Source organism: Ruditapes philippinarum, unplaced genomic scaffold (genome assembly GCF_026571515.1).
Source record: "Ruditapes philippinarum isolate M1 unplaced genomic scaffold, ASM2657151v2 ctg400_1_1_1_1, whole genome shotgun sequence".
NCBI classification, from domain to species: Eukaryota; Metazoa; Mollusca; class Bivalvia; order Venerida; family Veneridae; genus Ruditapes; species Ruditapes philippinarum.
Genome location: NW_026857630.1, coordinates 200,839 through 215,125, shown reverse-complemented (window position 1 = coordinate 215,125; position 14,287 = coordinate 200,839). Strand labels below are relative to the sequence as shown.

The 14,287-nt window shown below is 34.4% G+C and overlaps 1 protein-coding gene across 2 annotated transcripts; it reads right to left on the bottom strand.

Moving 5' to 3' along the window:
• Window positions 1–941: 941 nt before the first annotated feature.
• Window positions 942–11,678, bottom strand: LOC132750403 (myoneurin-like). 2 transcript variants are annotated; one of them, XM_060740369.1, is made up of 2 exons: window positions 11,276–11,678; window positions 942–3,404 (listed from the first exon to the last, which is right to left on the bottom strand). In XM_060740369.1, exons 1-2 carry the CDS (start codon window positions 11,667–11,669, stop codon window positions 1,735–1,737), a joined length of 2,064 nt encoding a protein of 687 aa, XP_060596352.1. In that variant the 5' UTR covers window positions 11,670–11,678; the 3' UTR covers window positions 942–1,734. The 2 variants fall into 2 exon arrangements, with proteins under 2 accessions (XP_060596352.1, XP_060596353.1); XM_060740370.1 differs by lacking the exon at window positions 11,276–11,678 and adding an exon at window positions 8,236–8,348.
• Between the last annotated feature and the right edge of the window lie 2,609 nt (window positions 11,679–14,287).

Here is a 14,287-nt window from a genome sequence, read left to right as displayed (position 1 = left end):
CTTGGCACAGGGACATAAATTTTGCGTGCAACACTTTGCCTCACAATAGTGAACATTTGTGCCAAGTTATATTGAAATCCCTCTATGCATGTAGAAGTTATGCTCCGGACAAGCATTTTTCTATGACCTTGACCTTTGACCTAGAGGTCTGGTTGAAGTGTGTGACACGGCTTCTCATAGTGGTGAACATTTCTATGAAGTTTCATTAGAACCCCTTCATATTTGTAGGAGATATTTTCTGGACAAAATCTATATTTTATCATCTTTAGTGACCTTGGCAATCATCGTTAGTGACCTTGACCTTGCATATTTTAATCTAAATTACATGTTTCACACCAGTAGTCATGATAATGACCATTTGTGTTTCAATCTCTCAATAAATGATGACTAAATGGTCCCAATACACATTCATATTTTTATGTTAACTTTGACCCATATGTGTGACCATGACCTTGGCTGCAGGGACAAAAATTTTGCACATGACACTCTGCCTCACAATAGTGAACATTTGTGCCAAGTTATATTGACCTTTGACCTAGAGGCCTGGTTCATGCGCGCAACACGGCTTCTCATAGTAGTGAACATTTCTATGAAGTTTCATTAAAATTCCTCCATGGGTGTAAGAGATATGCTCCAAACAAATATTGGTTCCGCCGTCCCCCCCCCCCCCCCCCCCCTGCCCTATTTTCAAACGGGTGTATAAAAATGATACAATACAGAACATATCAGACAACCCCATGGAATCTGTTGTAATATCAGCTGATAGCTAGTTTATGATTATATATGCATATTGTGCATGCTCAATAACATGTCTAGCCAGTCTCAATGTTAGGGATTTTAGGAGAATAAATTGACATCTTGTAGAGTATACACATGTTTCTGTTATAACACTATTTTGTGAAGTCTACTTGATTATTATAATTCCCAACAACAAAACAAAATCTTTTAAGGATAATTTTATCTCATAACATCATATTGTATACATCATAACATGTTATACATATTTTGTGGATTCACATATTTATCATTTTTTTGGGAAGAATAAATTACAAAAACTAATACTTTCGTTTAGCACTTTTTCTTGTAGTAGCATAAGAATTTCCACCTTCATTCATAACGGCAAAAATGGTAGACATGTTAGCTTTTTACAACTTAGATCACTGGTGTAATTACTAGAAAATTCTGCCAGAAAAGGAAGAGATTAAAATTTATCTAGATCAAAAATTATGTCATTCAATTGTCATTATTATTTTGATACACAAAATACAGTTAAATCATAGTAATATCAACTATTATTTATTTCATATTATTAATTTTATTATATACAGTATGTCCCTTCCTTTCTAATACAGTATGACCCTTCCTTTCTTTCTATAGTTCATTCTCCTATTTTTAGTTAAACTGTCTGTATACTTTGCTACATGGTGATTTTAACTTTAAAGTCTAGAACTCTGTGTCTAAACTACTAGATTAAAGCATTGTCTCTTACTTACTTGATTTTTTTTACAAAAGTAATATTCTATATATCAGGTGTCAAAAATTGCCCTGCCCTATAGTATAAATAAATACAATTACATGTACACATGGAATAACAAATTTTACTGTGAAATTAAATGGTTGCAATTTAAATTCTTGTTTTTAGTATGCAGCACTTTCTTTTGTGCATGTTATGCTTTTAGTCAAATTGCATAAAAATGTAGCTACAATGTGAACCCACTATTAATGACAACATTTTCACTCTGTGACTATTTCTTGGGTAATAATCTGCACAGGTATCTGCTGAATTTCATATGAAATTTCTCCACCATTTTGAGTGATAGCTATTGGAATAGCTTCACCAGTTGAGCTAGTAACATTAACAATTTGTGTAGTTGCTAATCCATTTGTATCTTCAGATACTTGTAACTCTATAGTCTCCATTTCTTCTCCAACAGGTATATTTAAAACTTCAGCTTCAATTTGCTCACTAGTCAACTGCCCAGTTTCTAAATTATCTACCATTTCTTGCATTTTCAGGTATTCTGTCAATCTAACTTTCCTTTTTGGTTTTTCACCAATTTTATGTTGCTTAAAATAATGTTCTTTTAGTTTATCAAATCTTGTTGTACTAAAACTACAACAATCACATCGGAATGGACGATCATTTGCATGCAGTAACATGTGACGTTTCATATTCTTCACTAGAGAAAATGATTGTCCACACAATTCACACTGATGAGGCTTTTCGCGAGAATGAGTCATCATATGAAATTTTAAATTACTACGCTTTGTTGTCTGATACTCACAATCTGGTTGAGTACATTTAAATGTATTACCTGTATGAATTAGATGGTGGGCTTTCAACTGAGATTTATGAGCAGTTGCAAATCCACAAATATCACAAAGGTAATCCTTTGAATCTTTATGAACTGTCATGTGGGCTTTTAAGGCATGTTTCCACTTAAACCCTGCTCCACAAATATCACAACCATAAGGTTTCGTTTTTGAATGCTTTGGTAAATGTTGATATAACTTAGCTTTAGTGTTAAACCTTTGAGGACAAAAAGTACAGAAATACAATGTTGAACCTTTGTGATTATTCACATGCTCCATGAATTCTTCATTTGTCACATCTGAATTCTCACAGATCCAACCACAGTAACTACACTTCTTCTCAGCATGTAAGTGATCTCTATGATGCTCATTTAACTCTTTCATGTCTTGTGTCACGTATTCACAAAGTTCACATGCAAATTTTTTCACCAGATTGTCAACAATATCTGTATCAGTTATATTTCCTGTATCACTATTTTGCTGAGTATTTCTTGTTAAGACACTATCGTGTACTTTATTTTCCTCATTTTCTGTATCACTTATAGGCTCATCTTTAATAAAATTAATCATATCGTCAGAAAATTTCTTTGGTTTTATAATTCTACCATGTTTACTTACTCTCACAGATGGTTCTAGTGAGGCCTTAAGCAGTGTTTCATTAGGCTTCCCTTCAAAAGCTGTACAATTACTGCTCATATTGTCATTTTCTTTCTCAGAATAACTGCTTTCTTTCTGCTCCTCTTTCAATGCACATGTAATAAGTGCTTGCCCTTGACCACCAATAGTATCAGTGTTGACCTCATCATTACACAAATTATCATCTCTTTGTTTCTTTCTTGGCCTGCCTCTTTTACGTTTAAAACTTTCTCTGTTATTCAAAACCACAGCTTTGCTATTCAAGTCCTTTTTAAATACCCATATCTCATCTGTGGCGTTCTCATTGTAAATAACTATTTCTTTTCCATTTTTGACAGTGCCGTCACTAGTTTGAGTAGAAATGTCGCAAGCAACTTTAGATAGAAGTGGAGAAGATGTTATGGGCTCACCAATTTCATATGATATACATCCTTGCTGGTATAAATCACAGAAGTCTGAAAAATAAAACCATGTAACCATTAATGGCCTATTAATATTTCTACAATGCAACATGAAATTACCAGTCCACAAGACTTACCTTGGTTGAAAATTAATGAGATTTTTTTATTAATGCATGTTTTCTTTTTTTAAATAGCCTATCAAGTATCATGTACAAGAAATCCTGTAGCCATTGAAATTAAAGTTTATTTTTGTAAGTTAATGTTAGAATTTTTATTCTGCATTAATCTAAATATAATCTTTCATCAGATATATATAAATCTTAATTTCCTTCAAATCATTAGTGATTTAATCATTTAAATGCATTAGATGTAATCAATTTGATTGTTATAAGTTTTTTAATCTGTTAAGATTCTTGAAACACATATGTATGCCATAATTTCTAGACAAATTTCCAGGAAACTCATGGTGATACACCTTCACCCAGCAGAGGGTAAACAATTAATCTTTTAATTAATCTTTTGTTTGTTTTGATTTTATGGTGCACCAACAAAATTGAGGTCAAATGGCTATGAACCAGGAGAGATGATTTTGGCTAACCTCAGAGAGTCAGATGCTACAAACTTAAATCTACACTAGATCCTGGGGTCAAAACCATCTCACCTGATGCAGCTAAGAGATGTACAGACTCCGGTTATTCGATTTGTATGGGTTCAACAAACCCATTTAGTCGCATCTTACGATCACGCAGGGATAAATGGTGGCAGAAATTATGACGCCTCAACTTCAAGTCAACCTTTATTGGCAACCCCTCAGCCACAAGGAGATTTAATGGATCTTTTAATGGATCTAAATGATTGCTGATTACTCCTTACTCCATAAAAACAAGATATGTTTGTAAAACATGTATGCCCCCTATCAGCAGCCAATTAGTCATGTGATAAGGTTATTATGCATGACTTCTGACCCAGTGATCAAACAATTAAAAAGGATTATCAAGTATCTACTGGTCATGACCTTAACCTTTGACCCCTTGACCCAAAACTCAATAGGGGTCATCTACTGGTCACGACCAATCATCATACAAAGTTTGAAGTTCCTAGGCCTAAGCGTTTTTAGTTAATTGATCAGAAACCGTTTTTACCTTCAAGGTCAATGTGACCTTGACGTTTGCCCACTTGACCCCAAAATCAATAGGTCATCTGCTGGTCATGACCAATCACCATACCAAGTTTGAAGTTCCTAGGCCTAAGGGTTCTTTAGTTATTGATCGGAAAACCGTTTTAACATACAAGGTCAATGTGACCTTGACCTTTGACCCCAAAATCAATGAGGGGCATCAGCTGCTCATGACCAATCACCATGCCAAGTTTGAAGTTCCTAGGCCGAAGCGTTCTTTAGTTATTTGATCAGAAACCGTTTTACTTACAATGTCAATGTGACCTTGACCTTTGACCCCTTGATCCAAAATCATTAGGGGTAATCTGCTGGTCATGACAAATCACCATGCCAAGTTTGAAGTTCCTAGGCCTAAGCGTTCTTAAGTTATTGATCAGAAACCGTTTTTACTTTACAAGGTCAATGTGACCTTGACCTTTGACCCCTTGACCCAAAACTCAATAGGGGTCATCTGCTGGTCACGACTAATCATCATACAAAGTTTGAAGTTCCTAGGCCTAAGTTTTTAGTTAATTGATCGGAAACTGTTTTTACCTACAAGGTCAATGTGACCTTGACCTTTGACCCTTGACCCCAAAATCAAAAGGTCATCTGCTGGTCATGACCAATCACCATACCAAGTTTGAAGTTCCTAGACCTAAGGGTTCTTAAGTTATTGATTGGAAAGCATTTTTTACCTACAAGGTCAATGTGACCTTGCCCTTTGACCCCTTAACCCCAATATCAATAGGGGTCATCTGCTGGTCATGACCAATCACCATACCAAGTTTTGAAGTTCCTAGGCCTAAGGGTTCTTTAGTTATTGATCGGAAACCGTTTTTACCTATGAGGTCAATGTGATCTTGACCTTTGACCCCTTGAACCCAAAATCAATAGGGGTCATGCTACTGATCATGACCAATCATCATATTAAGTTTGAAGTCCCTAGGCCTAAGGGTTCTTTTGTTATTGATCGGAAACCGTTTTTACCCAAGAGGTCAATGTGACCTTGACCTTTGACCCCTTAACCCCAAAATCAATAGGGGTCATCTGCTGGTCATAACCAATCACCATACCAAGTTTGAAGTTCCTAGGCCTAAAAGTTCTTTAGTTATTGATCGGAAACCGTTTTTGCTTACAAGGTCAATGTGACCTTGACCTTTGACCCCAAAATCAATAGGGGTCATCTACTGATCATGACCAATCACCATACCAAGTTTGAAGTTCCTAGGCCTTAAAGTTCTTTAGTTATTGATCGGAAACCATTTTTCCTTACAAGGTCAATGTGACCTTGACCTTTGACCCCTTGACCCCAAAATCAATAGGGGTCATCTACTGATCATAACCAATCACCATACCAAGTTTGAAGTTCCTAGGCCTTAAGGTTCTTTAGTTATTGATCGGAAACTGTTTTTCCTTACAAGGTCAATGTGACCTTGACCTTTGACCCCTTGACCCCAAAATCAATAGGGGTCATCTACTGATCATGAACAATCACCATACCAAGTTTGAAGTTCCTAAGCCTTAAGGTTCTTTAGTTATTGATCGGAAACCGTTTTTGCCTACAAGGTCAATGTGACCTTGACCTTTGACCCCTTGACCCCAAAATCAATAGGGGTCATCTACTGGACATGACCAATCACCATACCAAGTTTGAAGTTCCTAGGCCTAAGGGTTCTTTAGTTATCACTCGGAAACCATTTGGTCTACGGACCGACGGACCGACGGACCGACGGACCGACAGACCGACGGACCGACGGACCGACAAGTGCAAAGCAATATACCCCCTTTTCTTCGAAATGGGGGCATAATTAGAGGACCATTTAAGGTATCCACTTACCAAATATGAAAGATATCATTAAATCAATAAAGTAATTACGAGAATTTTAAGATAAATCCATTGTGGAGGAATAGATTAACCATACAAGGCCCTATTTTCATAGTGATGAAAAGGGAAATAACTATTAGCTATTAGTATAGATAGAACTTAAGATAAATCCAACTTGCCATTTTAGGTTAACCAATTATTCATTTTCTAATCTAAGTGCTGAAAAGGGCAATAACTTGGTAAAAATGGAAGCCATAGTTATGTAACTTGCTCAGATCATGTACAGTGTGTTGATAAGTAAGTGTCTGAAGTATGAAGCCATTGGTAAAGGTAGTAATTATGAAAAATCCAACTTGCTGTTTTAGGTTGACCTCGTACGGACAGTTGGATGGACGGTTCAACTACTATATGCCAAGGGGCATAAAAAATGTGATCAAAGCATACATGCTTTAAAGTGAAAAGATTTTTGGGTCAATTAACTGTTGTGTCTTTGTCTTTTCACAAAACTAGAAATACGACATAACGCCATTTATGTGTGCCCGCATGCAGCCAAAAATTCAAATGTGATGTATAATGATATCAAGTTCCAAATTTCAGATTTTTTTCGCAGGATTTTGGGAACATAACCCATACCCATGGAATTGGGAATTTCAGCAATGTTTTATTAAAAATTAGGAAAAAATGTATGACTTAAATTTTGCAGTGATTAAATGAATGCAGAGAATCACTGTTTAGGACAACATCTTCATACATTTAAGAATAGTAACAGTGAAGTTCTAAGCCCTTATTTTCAAAGATTTTACATGTTGTTTTTCAATATTTTTATTTTGTAACTTTCAATCGGGAATTTTTTCCTGTTGGTTTGGGAAATTATATACTATTTTCAGTTGTGAATATGACCCCGTCACCGAATTTCGGCTATGAAATAAGCCCAAAAAAAATTCCTGAATTTGATAGCACAAACCATTTCTTTCATTTTAAGTTCAAGGCCCTTAAAAAATTCAATGTTAACACAAACCATTTTTAAACAAAGTTCAAGGCCCGAAACTATTCAGTGTTAACCTTTTGCATATTTGTAGCCGAGATAATGATTAGAAATTGTGAATTTTTAAATCTTTGCCAAGTTCAAGGGGGATACAATTAAGTATAAAAATAATAACTGTCAAAAAACATAGATCTGACCATGACCAAATTAGAACTTCACTTGTATTTTCGTATTTTCTGGTAAAATACTAGCATATGCAATGTAAACATCTGACATAATTCCCATAATAGTTATAAGTTAGAGCAGAAACTAAAAATTTCTTCTTTTTCTTTTTTAAGTTCAAGAATGATAACTCTGTCAAAAATCATTGGACCAAATCAACCTGTATTTTCTGGTTAAAAACCTGCACATGTATGCGATTTCAACCGTATACATACATTTCTACAAAACTCAAAAGTAAGAGTACGGAACCTGAATATTTTTTTCCAATGTTCAAAAGGGATAACTCTGTCAAAATCATCGAACGATGACCAAATTCAAACGTAACCTGGAAACTGAAAATTTCTTTTTTTCCAAAGTTCAAGAGAGATTACTCTATCAAAAATCATCAAACCAAGACCAAATTTATTAGAACTTGACCTGTGTATTCCTATGACATATCCATATGCTATATTTCAGTTGAACTGTTGGATAATGAACAGAAACTGAAAATTTTTATAAGGGGCATAACTCTGTCAAATTCATCGTACCAAGACTCAATTCTAACTTGACCTAAATATATGCTTTTCTCTCATCGATTCGTGACTCTTATTTGGAAAAATTGCACTTGCACAACAAATTTTAGACATACATTCAGTTCAAATAGTGCATTTGTTAAATAAATTCATTATCTAAAAGTTCAAAAACTTTAAATTACTTCTAAAAACAACCGCTAAAAGATTAGAGCATTTGAACATGTCATACATGACTGTCTTGCTCAGCTGGACTCCTACTCATCGATTCGTGAAATCCGATTCACCCTGTGACGTCATCAAAATATAGGTGCTCACACCACTAAATGTTCGCATGGTTATTTTCAGTCCGATCTGATCAATATATGTTTCAAAGTCTAATGTAAATTCTTACAGCATAATGAATATTTTTTTGGCTAAATTGTAAGCGTGTTTGATAAATTAAAACATTAATATTGAATATTTTAAAGTAATTAGGTCATCAGCTGATTGTAGGGTAAGCACATTTACACTAGGGCTGTGCATTGCCATTTTTTTTCTGTCACCATACATATCACGATATTTGTTTTTCAAAACGATGCGATTCACGATATGTATTGCATAATTTGAAGAAATGCGATGCATATTGCGATTCTTATGTTGCGATGCAATACGTATCACGATACTGACTTTTAGACTTAGTATATAGAAAATTGGCCATTTGTTTACAGCATAATTACGAATATAATATAAAACTATTACAATAACAAAAAAATAAACTCTTTTAACTTGTTGTTATAATTTGGTTTCCGAATTTGATCTTTTAACAATTTACTTTTCTGATTACTTGAGGATTAAAGGTATTTTTAAGTAAACCATACCAGCAAATTGATATTTACTAGCTATTCTAACACTAAAGTCCACTACTGTAAGTATGGCAGTTTAACAATTTCAGTCTTACAATACACCACTTAAGATTTTTCTTGTGAAAAAAATAGTAACAAGTGATCTACAATTAGGTCAACAACTGTGAAAATGACAGTTTATAAGTTTCAGTCTCAGTTTTCTCAAAAGATTTGTGCTCAACCCCAGAGTATTTTATTTTGAAAATTTGATTTTGCAAACACTCCACGTCCGGTCTTCCACATTATACAACACTGTCTCATGGTTCCCCAAAAACTACAATTTTCCCAAAACTCGTGACTTATATGACCAGGGAGGATTGACAGTAATTTCCCCGTCTACATATTTTGCAGTCTTCATGTTTTCTGTTTGTCTGCTTTGTTGTTTTTTTACGGGAAAATGATGTCAACGGAAATGAAAGTATAAATACGTGACGAATATCACATGGGGATGTTGTCATCATCACTATTTTAATCCAACATTTAAGTGCTACAAAATAAAATTCATGTTTGTAGGTTGTTTTTTCTTGAAATCGCACAGATCTCTAATTATGTTTTTATTATAAACAAGTTCAAAGAACACCAGCCCATTTACATGGAATTGATAAAACTTGGTTAGTAACCGTTAAATGATTGAGGACATGGGGAAACGAGATGACAACGATGGTATGATAATAGTCGCGCTTGTTTATTGTTTTCATTCAAGCTATTTTTCTTTCTTCAGTCTTAAAAAAAAAAATGTTTGTCCTTATATTCCTGGAAGATATTGTTAGCGTATTGCGATACCTTCCCGCTGTATCGATACATCGGGAGGTGAAATATGTATTGCATCGCAATATATTGGAATTTGTAATTTCATTACGATGCATACATCGGGGACAAGACAGATCGCGATGCATCGATGAATCGTTACACCTCTAATTTACACCTGTTCAATTACGCATTTTGATTGGATAGATTTGTCAAATCGAGTGTCTAATAAAACTTGTGTAGTTTTGGGATTGTGCATGTCCTTGCAGAAGTATTTATACCAGCCATTTATTTAGGTCACTAATCGATGAGAAGGCACGAATCCATGAGAATAAGGCATATATATGTCAAATATATATGAGATGATAGTGTGCAACAGATGATGATGGAATGGCGGAACAGGGTAACACTATACGCCCTAGTCCAATATATATGACGTTACAGGCTTGTTATAGTTTTTGTCGGTCAAGTCTGACGTCTAATAGTTATTGCTCAAAAACGCATAGCATCATAAAAAAATCAAAAAATGTCTATTGTCTTGCCTTTCAAGCGTTATTCAAGAGCTTATCATATTTTCTTTCAATTTCATGCTCAATCATACACAAAAACTTTCAAACGATGTACTTATCAATTTAAAATCAAATATAAACATCAATCTATTTTTGTCTATCAGCCATACTGGTTAAGCAAGGTGCTTTACAGATTGATTCAAAATTTTTGAACGGAAAAATATATTCGAACACACTGACGGTGCATGGGCAATTATTTCGTTAAAAAAATATTCTGTTGATTGTTCTGACTCAGTAAAACGCTTGCATTTGAATTAGCCAATCAGATTTCGCGCACTTTACGGCCGCCATTTGTTTATCGACTGTAAAAGGAATTGAAATACACGAGAGGATTTAATCATGATTTTTCGGTTGTGACAGTTAAATTATTTTGACAAAAGGTATTTATTTTTTAGTTTTGTTCATAAATAGGTCAAAAATTATGTAAATACACGCTGTCTTCATTGATTTTCGTTCCGCCCGATTTTCTGGCGGAACATGCTATGGGTTTTTGAGCAATTTCGATATGACGTTGCTTTGCCCAGAAGCAAAAATATCTCAAAGCGACGTCATATTTATACGGGGAAGTCAAAGACCGGGCCCGCGAAGCGGGTCCGGGCTTTGGCTTGCCCGGCTATAGACTACACGTGTATATTTAAAAGAAAATCAAATAAAAAACAATTAAAAAATATATAGAATTCTATACCTATCAACGAAATTTTCAGTGTCAGTTCTAGTCGGGCACCGCCATTTACAATGTAACTCAATGATAATAGGCGGGGTATTCCGATAACGTACCAAATCTCAACTTTTCGGATGAATAATAATCGTCGAGTGTTCCGAGTGAAAACGGAAGCAGTGCATGTAATACCGAATGACACCTTTAAAACGGAAGGAATGAAAGGAATATTTTAACGACTTCCCCGTTCATAGGCTTTGCCTAATTTCATATTAGGACTATATATGCCCCAGCCATTACATAGTGTAGGCAAAGAAACACATACTGTTATGGTAACCAGACACACTGTAACTGTTAATGTTTTTACCTATAATTCTAGACATCTGCATAATCCTAGCTATTTCAAGCACTTGCACAAGTACATTGCTGTCTAGCTGTATACGACTTGTATACATAAAGTCCACCACTTTATGTAATGCTTCTGTATAGCCTGGGTCCGAGGGTCCATCAATGTGAATTTCTATGATTTGTGGAGTTTTTTGTGAAAAAGCCCTCGGGAGATCCTGACCACTGAATACCGAATCAAAATATGGGCTTGCTGCTGCTAGAACATTAGAGTGGGCAAATATTTTTTCATCTGATACTTGCAAAATTACATCGCACAGCTTTGATGATGATCTCTGTCCATTCAATGCCTCCAAAGTTGATAAAACTTGTTGATAGTCCTGAAAATGTCCTTGCGAACCCTCGGTAGTCTCCATCTTGGATGTGAATTTAATTTAGGAATTTGATTGGTTAAGTAAACAGATATTATGAAGATTCGCTTCACGATCGGTTCGTACCATACTAGTACTGTATTCGCCAAACATAGATACAAATTTGGATCGTATTTTGATATATTACCATCTATGTCAAAATAGTTGTATTTAAGGTGATGCGTTTTATTTTATTATATACTTATAAATGAAATATTGATGAAATAAAATGGATAATTTCATTTTCCGTTTTTTTTCACTGTACAAAATTTATTTTTTCGCAGTGAAACATATTTCCGTATTTTCACGGGTGTCTTGCCCTTGCCGGACTACTTTTTTAATTCAGCCAATAGGAAATCAAGTGGAAATCTGTCAAATCGTTATGTAAAAAAAGAAAAATGTATATATGGCTCAGCCTCTATTATCTATAATAAACAGAAAATTCAAGTTTTTATTATAAATAGGCCTACATTGCAGGATTTATTTTTATCTTGTGGTATGAAAATTATAATATTTCACTCGCGGCAACCGCCACTCATGAAATATTTATTTTCATACCACTCGATGAAAATATATCCTGTATTTATAGAAAAAAAACTTGAATAAGCCTATCCTCTATATAGTTTTAGATGTCAACGTAAATACTTATTCATTAATTTAAGAAGAGGTAGACTGATTATTCGATCAGTACCAGTCAAAATATCTGTTTTTACACAAGGAGTAATGTCTATCATCTTAGTTAAACCTGTACTGTCAAGTATTCATTCATTCATCAATTCTTTCATACATTAATTGGTTCATTTTACATCAATAATGAAATAAATGTATCTAACATTTTGAAATCACCCTTTCACAGGGACCAAAATGAGCTAGGCCCCATCCCAGCAAACACCCGACGTTGACACAACGTTGGATCAACGTTGAAAATTGGCCGCGACGTCGGCGACCTTCACACAACGTCAAACAAACGTTGAAACCCCGAAGTCTAACAAACGTTTCATTTTGACGTCGATTCGACGTCGGATTTTGGTCGGTAATCTGACAATTGGTAAATTTAATTTATAAAACCAATATATATATAAATATAAGCATAAACAGTGAGAATTTTAAGTTTCTTTAGAAAGGGAAAATTATAAATTTATTTGCCTAATCAAAACAACAACAGTGTCACGTGGGTGGTTACCGTACGATATTCTATAGCTATATTCTTTATCCAAAAAAATCAAATTGTTTCAACTTCTTGGAAAATTTGTTTTGACTTGTTGCTTAAAATAATTTTATTGTTATATGAACATAATGTATGCATGCACTTGTTAAAAAATCTTAAAGTAATGTTTTAGAAGAGACAAAGATAACACATCTCTGGTTTAAGGCAATCAACAGAATTAAAATCTGACCTTTTAATTGAATGAATTTTTTCAGTAGAACGTCGTCGCTAAATAATTCTGATTTAACTTCCCTTTAATGACTGTAATGTGCCTATAAACACATTTTATTATAATTCTCCACAGGATGTTCAAGACGCTCTGTACTTGGTCACTTAAAAGTTTTGATGGAGTCAGTAACCGGGAAACTGCCTCGATCAGTTATTGAATTTCTCCTATGTTCGTTGTTCAGTCAGTCTCTTCCGACTTGTAAAAGACTGGAGGATAAATGTTAGTTGAATCAGAACAGACCAATTTAATCTTATTTTCCAACAGACAGACACAAAACTGTTTTACATGACATTAATTTTACCAAGAAAATTTTATTACGTCGGCTTTAAGTATGGAAATATTGCCAATTTTTATAATAATGTGCGTCGTTCTAGGTTATTGTAGATTAAATATTAACTGCATTCATATTGCAAGTATATAGGGCAAGTATGAATGAAAACAACTTTCATTCAGCGTGGTACAGTCCACAGCTCATCCATGTAGTTTTTCTTTTGTTTTACATACCTGTTGTGAAATGCGTGAAGAAAATCTGACTATTTGAATGACTTTTTTCAGTAGAACGTCGTCGCTAAATAATTCTGATTTAACTTCCCTTTAATGGCTGTAATGTGCCTATAAACAAATTTTATTATAATTCTCCACAGGATGTACGTGGTCACTTAAAAGTTTTGATGAAGTCAGTAACTGCATTCATATTGCAAGTATAGGGTGAGTATGAATGAAAACAACTATCATTCAGCGGGTGGTACAGTCCACAGCTCATCCATGTAGTTTTTCTTTTGTTTTACATACCTGTTGTGAAATGCGTGAAGAAAATAGGAAGAAAACTACTGTAATTATTTTATTTACAATTAAGTAAGTTTTGCATCAGAAAGATTTCACTACTTGTACACATTTTTGTTCCTAACTATAGAAATACGGATTTTTTTTCTTCAAGTACAAGCATTTTATAAACGAACAAATGTAACATGTAATCTGGTGAGTGTTCCCGTGCGCGTCTTAATTAGACCTTTTAAATACACGACCATAGCTCGGTGCTTAAAGCGCGGGAAAATACGTTATTGACAATATTGACCTAAGAAATGTACATGCACGGATTTATATTACAATATAATATAAATCCGTGGTACAGGGGATGAGAATGATTTATCGACACGTTTATAAATGGATACTTTATATATGGCGGTG

Coding starts and splice junctions, on each gene's coding strand:
- LOC132750403 (XM_060740369.1), bottom strand. CDS start 11,669: ATGGAGACTACCGAGGGTTCGCAAGGACATTTTCAGGACTATCAACAA. Junction 3,405..11,275: donor GCAGATGTCTAGAATTATAG/GTAAAAACATTA, acceptor TTTATTTTTCAG/ACTTCTGTGATTTATACCAG.